The sequence below is a fragment of the Arabidopsis lyrata genome (genome assembly GCF_000004255.2).
Source record: "Arabidopsis lyrata subsp. lyrata unplaced genomic scaffold ARALYscaffold_3, whole genome shotgun sequence".
Lineage (NCBI taxonomy): Eukaryota > Viridiplantae > Streptophyta > Magnoliopsida > Brassicales > Brassicaceae > Arabidopsis > Arabidopsis lyrata.
This window is the reverse complement of record NW_003302553.1, coordinates 1295355-1310997: the sequence shown is the minus strand read 5'-3', so window position 1 is coordinate 1310997 and position 15643 is coordinate 1295355. Positions and strand designations below refer to the sequence as shown.

Below are 15643 nucleotides of genomic sequence, written 5' to 3'. Positions count from 1 at the left end.
TCTTAACTGAGAAGGTCCTAGTAATAATTTCACTAGCTAAACCGGAAAATTTCAGTGTTGGGAAGAACTAAACAAGACAACAAAAAAAGAAGGCAAAACACTTAAGTAGGTGTGTTATACAAAGATCACAAATCTTAAACTGAGACACACCAAAATTTTCTCAGAATTGAAAGAACAAAAGGTTACAAAAGAAGAGAGAGTTTCACTACGAGGTAATTGTTCTCCGGCTTAGTCTTCCTCCGCACCAGCACCTGCAGCTTGAGCTGCATCTCTCCTTGGTCCACCGGCTGGTTTCGCCATTATAATCTGCACATTTTACACATTTAGAGTATAAACAATTAAACATGCATGTTTTTAGTATACTCGATGAGATCTATCAATAGAACTGAATATTGAATCAAAGAGTTTGCACGAACAAGGGACATAATCTTAGAAGATAATGCATTCAGCGAACACTATCTTTTTACTTCATGGGATGAATCGTATACCTGGTCTACACGAAGTACAGTGCATGCAGCATCTGAAGCATATCTAAGAGCAAATAACCTGCACAGAGACTTACACATCTTAGTTATCAATTAAAATGAATGGTCTTTTTTGTAAGCAGTCAGAAAATTCTACTCCAGTTTTCTATATGTTCAAGAACAACTGCTAAGTAAGAATAGAGAAGTCTGACAGAAAGATCTGATGGCAGAAAGACTGTGTGAAACTTACTTGGTTGCAAAAAGATCCCATACTTTTGTCTCTGAAACATCTTTACAAGCACCTTCCTCTAAGTCAATGCCTAGTTTTGTGTTTCCAGATCCATGTCCAGTGTACAGAGCGGCTATGATTTCCATGGCATTGAGGCCAGCATTATCTGCAAGGGTTTTGGGTACAAACTCAAAACTCTCAGCGTATTTGGAGATGGCATATTTGTCTAACCTGAAAATTCAAAAGTGAGACTTAAGTTTAGTTACCAAACGATAGACAGTTTTGCATAAAAAGCTAGCCTCACATGGATAATTTCTGAAAAATTAAGTAAAAGAAAGTACCCTATTTCTGCATTGGCATATTCCTTCAATCTTTGAGCCAATTCTATCTCGGTAGCTGCAGCCCCAGGAACAATACGGCTGTCTCTGCACATGGCCTGAGAAGAAAATATAAGAAATAACAGTCAAGATAAATACAATATATTTGGTACAAATGAAACTGGACAGGGAAAAAAAATCTTTAACCCAGCAGATATTACCTTGTATGTATTAACACCATCATCAACAGCTCTCTCAAGGTCGTCCAAAATGCTATCTGTGCTTCCACGCAAAACCACGGTAGAGATGGAGTTACCACCTTCCTCATTTCTTGCAATCGTGACCTAAAGACATCACAAGAAGACCGAGAATTGTCTATGATCAATGAAAAACCAAAAATATTAACCAAAGGATTGGCATTGACTTCGGAGTACTTACTGTTACACCACCAATTTCCTCAACTGATATAGAATCAACATATCCCAGATCATCAGGGCTTGGGCGGCTAAGCTTCAACTGTTTGATAATAAAAGTATTAAAGCTAGGATAAAACCGCCCTTAGATACTCATTCAGGTAGCCATTTAGAAATACTTACATGGGCGACAGCCCCAGCTGTACGGCAGAAGCGCCTCAGTTCAAACTTTGAGCTGATTTTCAATACCATTATCCTGCCAAGAAAAATGTTCAGGTTTAAAAGGGCAGTAAAGACAGGTAGTATCATACGAAGCTACAACGGAACAATGGGTATCAGAATGCAGAAAGTAACAATAGCTAAAAGGAGTATGAAATGTATGTTCTACACATACTTGTAGCGCTCACAGAAATGCAATGCCATTTCTCCAATTGATCCCCCACTAACGATTACTTTGGCTCCTGATTCTGCAACAGCTTTAATCAACTCCTCAACTTTAGCTTCCTCTGTCTTTGCATAGTTCTCTAGCTAGAAATCCAAAATAGGAGAAATTTGTCACAATAACGATCAAAAACATACAACCATCCTTGAAGAAATATATAATAGAAGCAGGATTGTAATTTTGACATTTTAAAAGACAGTAACAAATCTAAGTGCAAAAAAGGTGAAAACTCGTATGCATCATTCATAGAGAAGCCTCATCTTGTTCTAGCTCATCACACTGAAAGGATATGGTAAAAGAATAGAGATTCCAAACTGTAAAAAAAGAGTAACCTGCTCAGCACTATGAATGAGGACAGTTCCTTTGGTCTCGGTTGCGGTAGTATCAACGCCGCCAGCAAATACAGCAACCTGAGGAAAGCATTTCAGAGACATTCAGCTATCAAAAACAGGATAGACGTACCCATAAAGCTATATTTCTTAGGGGCCAAACATTGATCAATTCAGACAAAAAAACTTGGTCAAAAGCATATAAAAAAAGAATGGGATCTCACCTTCGCCTTCTCCATTCGCTTAATGCTACCAACAGCATCACTTTTCAAGACCATACCACGGACTATGCAAGAATTGTGCAAGCCTCCTCCCAAAAGCTTGGCAACACGGACATTATCCACATTGAAGTTTGTCGGATTCTTTGGGCACACTTGAATACATGCCTAGAAAAACAAGTGAACCCGTCAAGTAAAAACTAAATCTGCAATAACCTTGAAGAAATAACAATCAGAACAATGAAACAACAGGAAACAAATAGATAGCAAGGAGTATATTACGTCAGCAACTAAAGAGCATATTATTTCCTCTTGCCCAAACTGCTTGCTTGCAACAGCTGCTCTCATCCGAGAAATAACTTCATCCTTGTTACGAACATCCATGGTCTCAGAACCACTCTCAACCAGTTGTTCCAGTATTTCAACAGCCTGCACAATCAAAAACCAATAGCATTGAGAAACAAATTGAAAAGGCACCAACAGTAATTCAAGTATTCACCAACCAACCAACCTTGTTGACAGCTTTAGTATATCCACTAATGATCTCACTGGGATGAAGCCCCATCCTGATAAGCTCCTCAGCGTTTTGAAGAAGCTCACCAGCAAAAGAGATAGTCAGATTAGCTCCATCTCCGATTTCTTCTTGCTGAGCCTTAGCAGCTAAAACCAGAAGTTTAGCAGCCGGGTGCTGAATCTCCAGTTCATTCACAATAGTAGCAGCGTCATTAGTGACAAACAGTTTGTCCAAATGATTGATAACCATTTTATTCATTCCTGAAAGATCACAAAACAAAAGAACTCAGTTCAAATCCGAATCTGAATCCCTGGAAAAAAGACTTCACCTTTATAGTAACAGATCAAGTTTGCTTAAACTATACACAAGAGAGATCCTACTTACAACACTCAAATGAAACGAGATTCATTCATCATTTCAGTATTAGATCAAGACCAATCAGAGAAACATTACGAACCATTGGGACCGAGAGAGGTGCGAGTAATGGTGGAGAGCTCCTTGCAAGCTTCAATGTTCTTAATGACGGCTTCGTCGAGACCAGAGAGATGCCTGTAACCTTCTTTAAGCATCGATTGGATACCATATGGCTGCATCGACATACCCACCATTTTATCAGGTAACGATCTATAAGCTTTGAAGTTGGGTCACTCCGAAAAAGTGCAGAAACCCTAAAAGCGAAGAAGAAGCTCTGTGAGATTTTCGAAGGTGTTTAGAGAGAAAGCTCTTCTGTGAGTTAAAAGTGGCCGAGATTGCCCTAGAAACCTCCAAAGGTTTTAAAACACTCCCATTTCCTCCGTCTTTAGTTCTAAAACGGTGTCGTAACATTTTACGGTGATGTGGGCCAAAAGGTGAGATCTTTAATTTTTAGGGATGAAATTCTTATTAAATAAAAGTTTAGGGACTATAAGAGAAATAACTTTTATGATCAAAATAACATGAAAGCATGAGTTTTTATTTTATCAGATGTGCGTCCCTTAAAAGGAACAAAAGACAATGTAAGTTTTGTTTAGATAAGCAGCAGCAGAGAGAACACACAGATTAAAGATGTGTGTATTAGGTTTCTAGAAATCCAAACCCTGAAGGGAAAACATGATTCAAAAACTAAGTTCTTTTAATTAAGTCATCTTCTTTCCTTGCACCGATTCCAGCTTTCAACACAAGTTAATTGTTTCCCCGGAAGCTCCATCAAGGGCCTAATATAACAAAAACAATCAGAACGAAACAGGCTCAGAGGCTGTATCAAGAGGGGTTGTTGATGTGTTTTTAGATGCAATAGGGTTTAAGGAACTGTACCTGTTTCTTTTGCTTGATCTTCTTATCTCTGATGATCTTTTGCCTTGTCTCATAAAACTTGTAATCATCAAGTATACATGTCTTGCTCATATACTCCTTCAAGATCTTTATGATCTTAGTCCCATGCTCCAGATTCACCTGCACCAATACCATGACCGTACAGTTTAAAAGCCTGACTGAAAGCCATAATCTTTTATTAGAATTCAAGTAAGCTTCTAGCTTTCAATTCAAACATGTCCAAGAAAGGTTTTAGGGGAAATTTAACGAACCTCTTGAGTGTCTCTGCTATTAGTGACTGGCTTGTTCTCGTTATTCGCAAGTGTTATGTGTCTCAAGAGACTGTTTGGTATGTCTTTGATGATGTGCCACTTCACAGGGAAACAACCAATCCATTTATCTTGCTGCCAATACTCCATTGTCTTGTTGAAATCAACAGGGCCTACCATCTCTGCAAGACCTACAAATTGCCCACTTGCATTCACCTGCAGATAAAACCAATTACAGCGAGTTACTTAATGTAAATCTAAAAGGATGTTGCACGAGCCGCAAAGTATCCTCGTACTAACCGAGAACAGAAGATACACAGGGCATTCTTGGGCATTTTCTTTGGCTTCATAATATGCAGCATTCAACTTCTTGTTGCCAGTTGGTGTGCTCGACCATGCACCATACTTAATACTGTTATGAACATCATCTTCGCTGTAAGACTTGATCACAAAGAATTTGGCTTTCACGAATGTTTCAGGGAAATTCTCCCCGTTGTAACGCTGAAGATCTACCGCTGAAACATCTTGCTTCATTGCCTCTAGCATTGAAGAGTTAAGAACTTGTGGACTCTTGAAATCACTACTCCTTGGTCCTCGACAAAGCTCATTAAGCCTATCTGCTTTCTCATCACTATACCCACGCCCTTGATTGAAGCTTCTGGTCTTTCTATAACCATCAACAGGATACCATCCTCGCCCAAGTTTCCAGGAATCATAGCCAAAAGTTCCATATGCATGACCAGAGTCAATTACATTCCCGTAAAGTCCGTACAATCCGTGGTTGGAATACAAATGATCATTATATCCAAATTGGTCAAAACTCAGTGCTTCTTGTGAGCTGTGTGGATTCTGTAAAATAAAACAATTGTAGCCAATTATAAGACCAAAAAACCCAAGTCATAGCAGAGATGACGAAGAGAACAAAACACACATTCTCTTGACTATATGAAGACAGATAAGAGGTAGTAAGGTCATGTGAAGTAACCAACATACCATGAGATGTGAAAAGGAACTGTGATTGCTGTTGCTGTCATAACCAAACCTCGGGTCCGGGTAGCCACCAGAAGGATAGTTTGCTGGGATGTAACCCCACGGGTATGAACCAATCGAGTCTCCACCATTTAGCAGATTGCCAACATTCATATTTGGCCTTCGTTCACTTCCATGAGAAGATGCGCCATAAGGTGCATGACCATACTGATGCTGAAAAGAACCCTACTCACAAAACACAGTCATCAGTTAACAAAAAAAAACTCACACAATATATCAAATTTCAGATTAAATAAGCAGCAAGACCTCTCCACAGAACAATTTGCAGTTAGATATCCTTCGGCACAACAAAAGATAAGTTGCAAAACCTTAAATTTCAAACACAAGTAGCATTAAGTACCTTATTACGGTTCCTAGGAACTTCATTTGCATCTGAACCTAAAGACAACTCCTGAAACAAATCTGCTGTCTCTGCACCAATTATATATACAAAAGCCAAGTTAGTAATTTCTAAATAACAAAGCCTCAAACTCCAATTGCATAGTCTAAACAAGGCAAATAACTGGTGAAATTCAACCCATAAGCAGAAAAAACACTAACTTGCAAAAAAACATAAGCATCCCATAAAGAGGTTTATAGAACTCTAGACACCAATCAATCCTATCCGAAATAGACAAGACAACCTACGACAGATACTGATAACACTAGCCACTAAACCCTAAACCCAAGGGTACAAATCAATCGCAAGTAGTAAGATGAGCAGAAAATGATAACTTTTCCGATGCCAAAAAAGTTTTAATCTTTGAGCCAAAAAGCAACCTACCCAGAAGAGGGAAGCTAGTGGCGAGACGATCAGAAGAAGCGGCTCCAGACATGTCGAGAGAAGGCAAAAAAAGGGATAAGCTTTAAACCCTAGAAAACGTCAGTGAAGTTGGGCAAATGAAAGCAAACGCAACCTCGAAAAACCCAGAGAGAGAGAGAGAAAGAGAGAGCCTTTGGTGGGTTTTAGAAAGTTCCGTTCTTTTTTGTTTTCTTCGTCTTCCTCTTTAACGTAAGGCGGTGATCTTTTAGCAAAGAACACAAATGCCCCTAAATGGGTAAAATTAACGACGAATTCTAAGCGACAAATTCGATTTTTTTTTCTTCTTTTTTTGCTCCTTTAACCCAAAAAGATAAGGCTCTTCTTCTTAATGACACACGAGAAGATTCTGAAAATTGACGTTGATTGCTTTTATTAGAGACCTCTTTTTTTGTTAACTTAAATTCAATCCTTTTAGGACTTTTGCTTAAGAGCAATGATCATGAATTCCATTTGTTTAGGATGTATTAATCTTGGTGATGTTTGTAAATTGTAACATACATATATACAAATGGAGTGGTGTTTGAGATATACTAACTTTGCTAGTAGTTTGCGAGAAAAATACAAATATGAAGACGCATGAGTTTGCAAATTGTAGACCGAAAATTTATATATAAAATGATCGGTCGCAATCATGGGTTTGCTTGGCTAGGCTAAAATATTGATTGTGTATGTGAAGGACTCCTCCATAAGCTAATCAAACACAACCATATCTATCGGTATCACATCTATAAATATTCCTTCATTTCATTCACACAATGTAAAAGGGATGCTTCATAAACGAGTCTTAGATGACTAAAAAAATGATTCCAAGGGAATATGAACCTTACGTTAGGCATCGACCCATAATTTTGCTTCTCACCTAAACTTATTGCGTTCTTTATGTATATAAAAAAGTAGGCCTTTAGTGATGATATATTTTCATTTCGGTGTATTTTCTAACATAAGTAGGTGTATGATAAAAAGAAAATCTTAAATTGATTTGTGGGGTTACTAGTATTGTGGCAAAATCTGTAAATAAACATAAAATAAACATAAGTAAAACTAATGGCAAAATCTGTAAATATCCTAATAAATGTTGGGTCTTTAACTAATTAGATTGAGAAGCTCTGTGAGAACGACACGTCAGCATGACATTTTCTTTAATCACACATGAGGGTAAAATTATTTTTAAAAAATGCTTCTCAATTAATATATAAGGGATAGTAGTAGACAATTTTTTTTTAATACTTAATAATTTGTTGTGATTGGAAAACGTTCTTTTTTTTTTATATAGATATAGCTCAAAATCTTTTGAGTTTGGTAACTGCAATGTATAAATGTCCAAGTAATTTATTTATTGGCTCGTGATGGATATTCAAATTGAAATAGCATTAAATTATTTTTGGCAAACATCACATGGAGTTCCAAAAAACTGATCAATATGTTTATCCTTTGTCTCACATGTTCATTCATTAGTTGTATGAGGCGGTAAGGACAACACCATCATCCTCGAGGCCGGAAAAAAGTTCAAAAACATTCCCAACAACTTAATTCCACAAATATATACATCATTAAAATTTTTTTTGGTAAAAGGTTAAATTTATACATCATTAAATCTCCTATATATTAATAGAGAAACATTTTTTTAAAAAAACTTACCATCATGTGTTATTAACAAGATTGTCACGCTGATGTGTCGCTCTCACAATGATTTGACTTCTATTTAGATAATTACCCAAGATTTATTAGACTATTTACAGAATTTGTCATTAGTCTCATACATCCATATATCCCATTAATAATTAAAAACATACACTTTTTGTTTATCTTATATTACTATATTTTTCTTTATATACATTTATATAAATTTTCTTTAGCGGATGGGTAAACAATCTTTTTATTTATATTTATATTTCTGTTTATATTCAAATGATAAAATATATACATTTGGTTCAAGAATCTCGAATTCAAAACTACAAAATCTTTACATCTTCCATAATTTTTTTACTTAAATAAATAAAACAATCTCCTTTCTATATATGTTACGAATACTTAAAATCCTGTTTTTTGGAGGAGTTCTAACTTTTCGAAGAAAAATATTATAACCACATTTGTATATAAACCAAAATATGGCCACATTCTAACCATTTCGTAAATAATCCATTCATAATCTAAGAATCTTAGATTTGGAACACTACAAAATCTTAGCTTGGAAACTCTCAAATCTCATCTTTGCTAAATTTTGGATTTCTTATACTTATTAAAAAAAAAAAAATTCTTATTATACTACAAAATCTCGAAATCTTTAAAACATACGGAAAGACATATTGCCATAAATGGTAACATTTCGTCAATACTTTTTTATCACGTTGAAGCTTTATTCAAAGTTCAAATATTTCACGGGTAAAACATATTCTTATATGAAATAGTCCCAAATTTGAATAAAACAAAAAAAAATTTGTAACATGTTTCGTTTTACACAAACGGATCTTGGATCCCGGATAATAATTTTAATCATAATAATTTTACTTGAATCACTTCATCCCGCACATCGTGCGGGTTGTTATCTAGTTGGTGTTATACATGCAACAATTTTCTTTTTGCAACCAGTATTTGTAAGATAAGAAGTAAACAAATGACAACTTTGAAACAACGGTGATCAGTGTGGTATTAAGTCTTTCCAGGCCATCTCATAATTCACCTGATATTAGAGTTAAATATGAAATTGATTGCCTGCAAACAAATACTACACTTGAATCTTACGAAAATATATGTGTATTTAATCTACATATCAGAATCACTTGACAAAAATATATCAAATATCTTAAGAGAAATTGCACTAGATAACCTAAAAATAAAATAAAATTAAATATCTAACCTCTAACCCCCCTATTCACTCTATTTCTCTTCCTATCTCTTTCTACCTTCTTTCTAAAAAACTAAATTTTTTTTTTTTAGGTTATTCACCTAAATCACCCATATCTTAATACCAAATCATTGACTTCTAATACAAATATACGATGTCATTATGCATACAGCGTGATGTATTTCACTGATCTCCATGAATTAATGGATCATGTGACATACGCAGTGTCGGCTCAGAATATGGGGCGGGCGGTGCGACGGCCAGGGGTCTAATCCCATGTTCTAATAATTAAGGGGCCCATTTTTTAAAATTTCTTTACAAAAGTATTAAAAAAATAGATTACAACATAAAAATAAAATTTATAAGGACCCAAAAATTTTTTTTTTACTGTTTTTAAGTTTTAATAATTAAATTTTTATTAAAAATATCATAAAATGTTTTTTTATAACTCAAAAACACTATAAAAAAAAAATTCTAAGAGCCCAAATTTTTTTTTGCCCTAGGGCCCATCAAAGTATTCAGCCGGCACTGAACATACGAGTTTTTTACTGATTGTTTTTTTTTTTAAATTGCTAAGTAAATTACATGTGACTATCCCAAGTTTCTGCAATTTTTATCCGACTTTTTTCTATTTTAGATTGTTCTTCTTAATTTTTATCAAAAAAAATTTTCCACATGAAATTTTTAGAATTTTTTTTTAGCCCCATATATCAAACGATTAATTTTTTTTTAATCTATTCTATAAAAAAAGGAGGAATGCAAATCATAAACAAAGCATTTACGTCCCATTTTTTCTTAATTAAATTTTCATCATTATAACCTGTAAGAATATTATTTAATACTAAAAAAATAAAATTATTTAATACTATGTGAATACATATCAGCCCGAAAAAAAAAAAGCACGCGAGAAACCCAAAGCGGAACAGCGATAGCCAATAAGAAGCATCTGCCATTAGGGATGATGACCAGAGAAAAAAAAAGTTAACGTTGCAAAAACAAAATTTAAAAAAGAAAAGAAAAATAAATTAGGTAAAATTCTCAAAATATTAGTATTAGTAATATTATGGGTTACGTAGAAAGAAAAAAATATCGAAAAAGTGAATCAATCCTTCCCCCAAGAAAAAAAAAAAAACTTACTTTTTTTATTTTGCCTCAACTCAAAAATCTCTTTACAAAAATTGCAACCTCTTCTTCATCGTCTCATCTTCATCTTCTTCTTCTTCATTATTAACCCTAAATCTAGCCGCAACTACCTCTCTCTCTAGGTCTCTTTCTCTATCTCCCTCTGTTTGTACTCAACAGCTCAAAAGTTGTTTCCTTCATATTCAAATCGTCACAGCAGGAGAAGGAAGCTAATCGGTTTCTCATTTTTGGAACTTTGAGGAGAGATCTGAAAGTTTTTTTTTTTTGGTTCTGGATCGATCCTGTTCCACTCTCTTCATCTTCCGATCATCGTTATTTTCGAAGCTCTATCAACAAAAATCGATTTTTTTTTTCTGGTAAACATCCTTTTGACATCTCGATTCGATTTCCGTGTTGTTGAGCTGAGACTTTCTTGCTACATTTTTGTTATCACTATGCGAAAGATCGTGGTTTTTGAAGATGATTGAACATATTTCTATTAAAGTGACTATGCGAATGTTTATACTTTTAAACTTTTTGTGAATCTATCTTCTTACTTTTGCTTTCGATTTGTATTTGTCTGTGAAAATGAAAATCAATAGAAGCTTGTGTTGATCTATCTGTGGGGGTAGTTAACTTTATTGTTGCTTTTGTTGGTCTATTGGCGTTGTTGTTTTCCATTAGATTATTGATGAATATGATACTGTGGAGCCACAAATATCATTGGTAAGATATAAATTTGGTGGCTTTTCGGTTTTGATTGAAATATGCAACACCATTAAGAGTGTTTTGGTGAAAAAGGAATGCTCGTAATGCAAGCAATGGTTTCTTCTATTGTATCACATTGCCATTACTTCCTATCTCTATCTATTGATTCGTTTTAAGCACTTTCCTGAAAAAGAATCTGTTTTTCATCTGGATGATTGCTCTTTTATCTGTTTGTTGATTGCGTCTCGTTGGAGAAGAAATGCTGCAAAATTCTTTACCTCCAACTTTTGTTTGTGGTGTATAGCTTCAAATAAACTGTTATTGCTAAAACCTCACACTGTACTCCCAATGTTTTTATGCCATAGGTAATCTAAAGAGGTGACCGAAAGAATAAAACTTTTACATTTTGCATGGAGTAAGAATGCCAGAGTTAAGAAGTGGAGCAAGGAGATCGAGACGCCTTGACGAGCAGCCTAACCCTCAGCTAGTTGAACAAGCAGAAAATATTGTACTTCCTCCTCAGACTGCAACAAGGAGAAGAGGTGGTGGTAGAGGAAGGGGGAATGCTGCTTTAGCTAAAGCTGCGCCACCTCCAAGACCAACTGCTGCCGGTAGGGGCAGGGGTATCAGGTTGACTGACTTAGAGCCAGAACCTTGTGAGGTTCGTCCAGCTGCAGGTGCTGTTATAGGGGCCACTGAACCTGCCTTAAATCGAGTTGAAGGGGTAGCTGATAAGGATATTGCTGCGGAAGGCGGTAGCGCAGAGAAAGTAGTAGGCATGGAAGAAGATTCCAGCATGGGTCCAGTCCCTGAAAGAGTAATTTCTGTTAACCTTATGACATTGGTCACCGGATTTCCGCATGGTTATATCCATGCAAAACTCTAGGATTAGGTTAAAGAAGGTGCTCTATTTTGGAGTTCAACATATTCTTTTAACATCATCATTTATCATCTTGGAACTCTTAGATCTTTTGTTGATGTGGTTTGCGAGTCATGCTAATGGGTTAAAGCCTTGCACCAGCTTTTCATTCTCCTTTGAGAGAGATATTCACTATGATTTCGTTTTTTTGTATAGGTACAAGTTGGAAATTCTCCTGTTTATAAGACGGAGAGGAAACTTGGTAAGGGTGGCTTTGGTCAAGTTTATGTTGGCAGAAGGGTGAGTGGGGGCAGTGATAGGATTGGAGCAGATGCAATTGAGGTATTAGAAAAAAAAGCCTGGTAAAAATCATGGGGGTTAGTCCAAAAGAGTTAAATTTTTTTAAGAGTTAATTCTTTTCCATTTCAGGTAGCTCTGAAACTTGAACATCGAAATAGTAAAGGCTGTAATTTTGGCCCACCTTATGAGTGGCAAGTGTACAAGTAAGATTTGCCTGTTTCTTTTCTAAATTTCCTGCCCAGTTTTTCTATTTCCTTCCTTGTCACTACTTATGTTTTCTTTTATTTTTTCTGCTGTAAAGTACGCTCAATAGCTGTTATGGAATTCCTGCTGTACATCATAAGGGTCGTCAAGGAGATTTTTACATCCTGGTAAGCTTTTCGTACGAGCTTAGTCACACATTGAGATTAGTCTGGTATCTTTTATGAAGAAACGTTTGTAATTATTTCAGGTCATGGACATGCTTGGGCCTAGCCTTTGGGATGTTTGGAATTCTTTGGCTCAATCGTAAGTACTTTTATCAAGCTATATATTTTCATACCAACCATGCTCATGCAGATATGCTAAATTTATTATTTTTCTATGTGGTAGGATGTCTCCAAACATGGTAGCATGCATTGCAGTGGAGGCGATATCTATTCTTGAAAAACTGCATATGAAGGGGTTAGTGCGAATTTTTGTTGTCGCCAATAATTCCATCTATTCGAACAAAAAATATTTTCATTTACAGCAAAAATCACTGAGCTGACTGTCATGCCTTGTTCATTCCATACATCAAACAAGGTTTGTGCATGGAGATGTGAAACCAGAAAACTTTTTACTTGGTCAGCCTGGAACAGCAGACGAGAAGAAACTATACCTTATTGATCTTGGTCTAGGTGAGTATCTGTGAAATATTTATAATCGTTTTATTTTTCAAAATCTTGACATATATCATCTTTTATTTCAGCATCAAGATGGAAAGATTCACACTCTGGCCAGCATGTTGAATATGATCAAAGGCCAGATGTATTTAGGTATTTTGATTGGTGTATGTTATCTTTCCTACTTTTGTTGGTATATATATTTTGCTTACATCTTTGTTACTCTTCATATGCAGAGGAACAATAAGGTATGCAAGTTGTCATGCACATCTTGGTCGGACAGGAAGTCGGAGGGATGATCTGGAGTCATTGGCTTATACATTAATATTTTTGATGCGGGGAAGGTTGCCATGGCAAGGGTACCAGGTGAGTTATTTATCTATCTACACACTATCTAAAACCTTGTATGTTTCAGTTGTAGTCAATAATAATATATGGTTTGTGCTCGCAGGGTGACAACAAGAGCTTTCTTGTTTGTAAGAAAAAGATGTCAACCTCTCCTGAATTGATGTGTTGTTTTTGTCCTCCCCCGTTTAAGCTGTTCCTCGAGGCAGTCACTAATATGAAGTTCGATGAGGAGCCCAACTATGCCAAGCTTATCTCGATTTTTGATACTCTTATCGAGCCATGTGCTATATCTAGACCAATTAGAATTGATGGGGCTCTTAAGGTGGTTGACTTTAGTTCATATGGTTATTTTTCACCATTTATAAGTAATACAACAAGTACCTGATATTTTGCTTTTGCATTAATAGGTTGGCCAAAAGCGAGGAAGATTGCTTATCAATTTGGAAGAGGATGAACAGCCAAGGAAGAAAATTAGAATCGGCAGTCCTGCCACACAGTGGATTTCAGTCTATAATGCACGCCGTCCTATGAAACAGAGGTAATTCTGACACATTTGAATGTTTTGCTCATCGCATTTCGGGAGTATAAAGGTTTTAAAACCCTAATGTATTATTAGAAATATTTGTTTATTTTGGTACTTTGCATTTCTTTGCTTAACGGGTCAATCTTTATTGCTTTTGTAGATATCATTACAATGTTGCAGACTCAAGACTTGCACAGCATGTTGAGAAAGGTAACGAAGATGGCCTTTTCATAAGCTGTGTAGCATCAGCAGCTAATCTCTGGGCCATCATCATGGATGCTGGGACTGGTTTCAGTTCTCAAGTTTATGAACTGTCCTCGGTCTTCCTGCACAAGGTAAAACAGCTGAAGCATTAGAAGCCATCTATCTGTCATACCTATGCCTGACTATAGCAGCTCAACATTTGTTTCTGGATTGTTTGCAGGACTGGATTATGGAACAATGGGAAAAGAACTACTATATCAGTTCCATAGCTGGTGCAAATAATGGGAGCTCGTTGGTTGTTATGGCTAAAGGTCGGTATTCACATCTGATGATAACTTTGCCGATGAACTTATTGAGTCATTAAAGCATGAAAGCCGTTTTACTCATTCCACTTCATGTAATGCGATAGGAACTCCTTATACCCAGCAGTCATACAAAGTCAGCGACTCATTTCCATTCAAGTGGATAAATAAAAAGTGGAAAGAAGGTTTTCATGTAACATCCATGACCACCGCTGGGAGTCGTTGGGGTGTAGTAATGTCCAGGAACTCGGGCTACTCTGAACAGGTTCGGATCTCTTTACCTGGGGCATTTCAAACGTTTCTTTGTTTCCTTTTAGGGCAATATAATGTATTAACGATGTTTATGTGGTGTATATTATAGGTGGTGGAGCTTGACTTTTTGTACCCAAGTGAAGGAATACATCGAAGGTGGGAAAGTGGATACAGGATAACATCAATGGCTGCAACAGCTGATCAAGCAGCTCTTATATTGAGTATACCTAAACGAAAAATAACCGATGAAACCCAAGAGACTCTCCGCACTTCTGCCTTCCCAAGTACCCATGTCAAGGTGTGTAAAATGAAGCATGTTATGACACTAAAAACTTTGGATTCCTCTCCATTTGTTCTATGTAACTGACTTGGACATGGATTTTTGATTTCAGGAGAAATGGGCAAAAAATCTGTACATTGCATCAATATGCTATGGTCGGACAGTTTGCTGATGAAACATGGAGTATACTGTTTCAACCTCTCTCACTCTCGCTCTAGGGTTTCAGGGATGATCTCTCTCTAGAAGCCTGACAACGTGTAGCTTCGGTTTCAGTACAATCCAAAGGTAAAGCTTAACCAGGAGCCAACCTATGTGACTGTGTAATGAAATGAGTCTCTATGTATGTAGTAAGTACAAGAAAAAAGAAAAAAAAAATGGAGTAGAAGAGAAGCATCATTATTACTAGAATTGATCAAGAGCTGGAAAAGTCATGCAGTTTCTGGCTTATTTGGCTTTGTACCTGATTTGAGTACAACAGAATCAGGAGGAAGCAACATGTTTGTTATAATGAACATATAATTCTAAGAAGTAAGGTTTTCATCTTTTGGTCTCCAGTTTTTTGCTTCCAATTTTGAAAATGTGGATTTTAATTAATATTAGATAGAATATAAATCACAAATCTTAATAGAAGTAAGATATTTCAATTCAAAGCATCGTTTTCATTTAGTCTTGAACAACACTGAATCTCCAAATCTTATAA

At 36.0% G+C, this 15643-nt stretch overlaps 3 protein-coding genes across 3 annotated transcripts; 1 reads left to right on the top strand and 2 right to left on the bottom strand.

Moving 5' to 3' along the window:
• Positions 1-2: 2 nt before the first annotated feature.
• LOC9318389 (T-complex protein 1 subunit theta) lies at positions 3-3831 on the bottom strand. The gene is made up of 13 exons (XM_021031355.1): positions 3384-3831; positions 2924-3186; positions 2695-2841; positions 2419-2580; positions 2198-2275; positions 1818-1951; positions 1607-1679; positions 1449-1526; positions 1232-1354; positions 1035-1129; positions 715-924; positions 489-546; positions 3-306 (listed from the first exon to the last, which is right to left on the bottom strand). Exons 1-13 carry the CDS (start codon positions 3532-3534, stop codon positions 229-231), a joined length of 1650 nt encoding a protein of 549 aa, XP_020887014.1. The 5' UTR covers positions 3535-3831; the 3' UTR covers positions 3-228.
• Positions 3832-3913: 82 nt separating this feature from the next.
• Positions 3914-6701, bottom strand: LOC9320488 (YTH domain-containing protein 1). Its single transcript, XM_021031358.1, has 7 exons — positions 6299-6701; positions 5876-5946; positions 5479-5700; positions 4786-5334; positions 4489-4701; positions 4220-4357; positions 3914-4119 (listed from the first exon to the last, which is right to left on the bottom strand). The coding sequence occupies exons 1-7, from the start codon at positions 6348-6350 to the stop codon at positions 4078-4080; spliced, it is 1287 nt and encodes a 428-aa protein (XP_020887017.1). The 5' UTR covers positions 6351-6701; the 3' UTR covers positions 3914-4077.
• A 3616-nt stretch (positions 6702-10317) lies between these two features.
• LOC9320487 (casein kinase 1-like protein HD16) lies at positions 10318-15485 on the top strand. Its single transcript, XM_002884375.2, has 17 exons — positions 10318-10681; positions 11378-11829; positions 12088-12213; positions 12301-12374; positions 12473-12542; positions 12623-12678; positions 12763-12834; positions 12955-13049; positions 13121-13187; positions 13271-13400; positions 13486-13704; positions 13790-13920; positions 14066-14240; positions 14330-14420; positions 14519-14676; positions 14773-14961; positions 15056-15485. Exons 2-17 carry the CDS (start codon positions 11434-11436, stop codon positions 15113-15115), a joined length of 2109 nt encoding a protein of 702 aa, XP_002884421.1. The 5' UTR covers positions 10318-10681; positions 11378-11433; the 3' UTR covers positions 15116-15485.
• Positions 15486-15643: the final 158 nt, after the last annotated feature.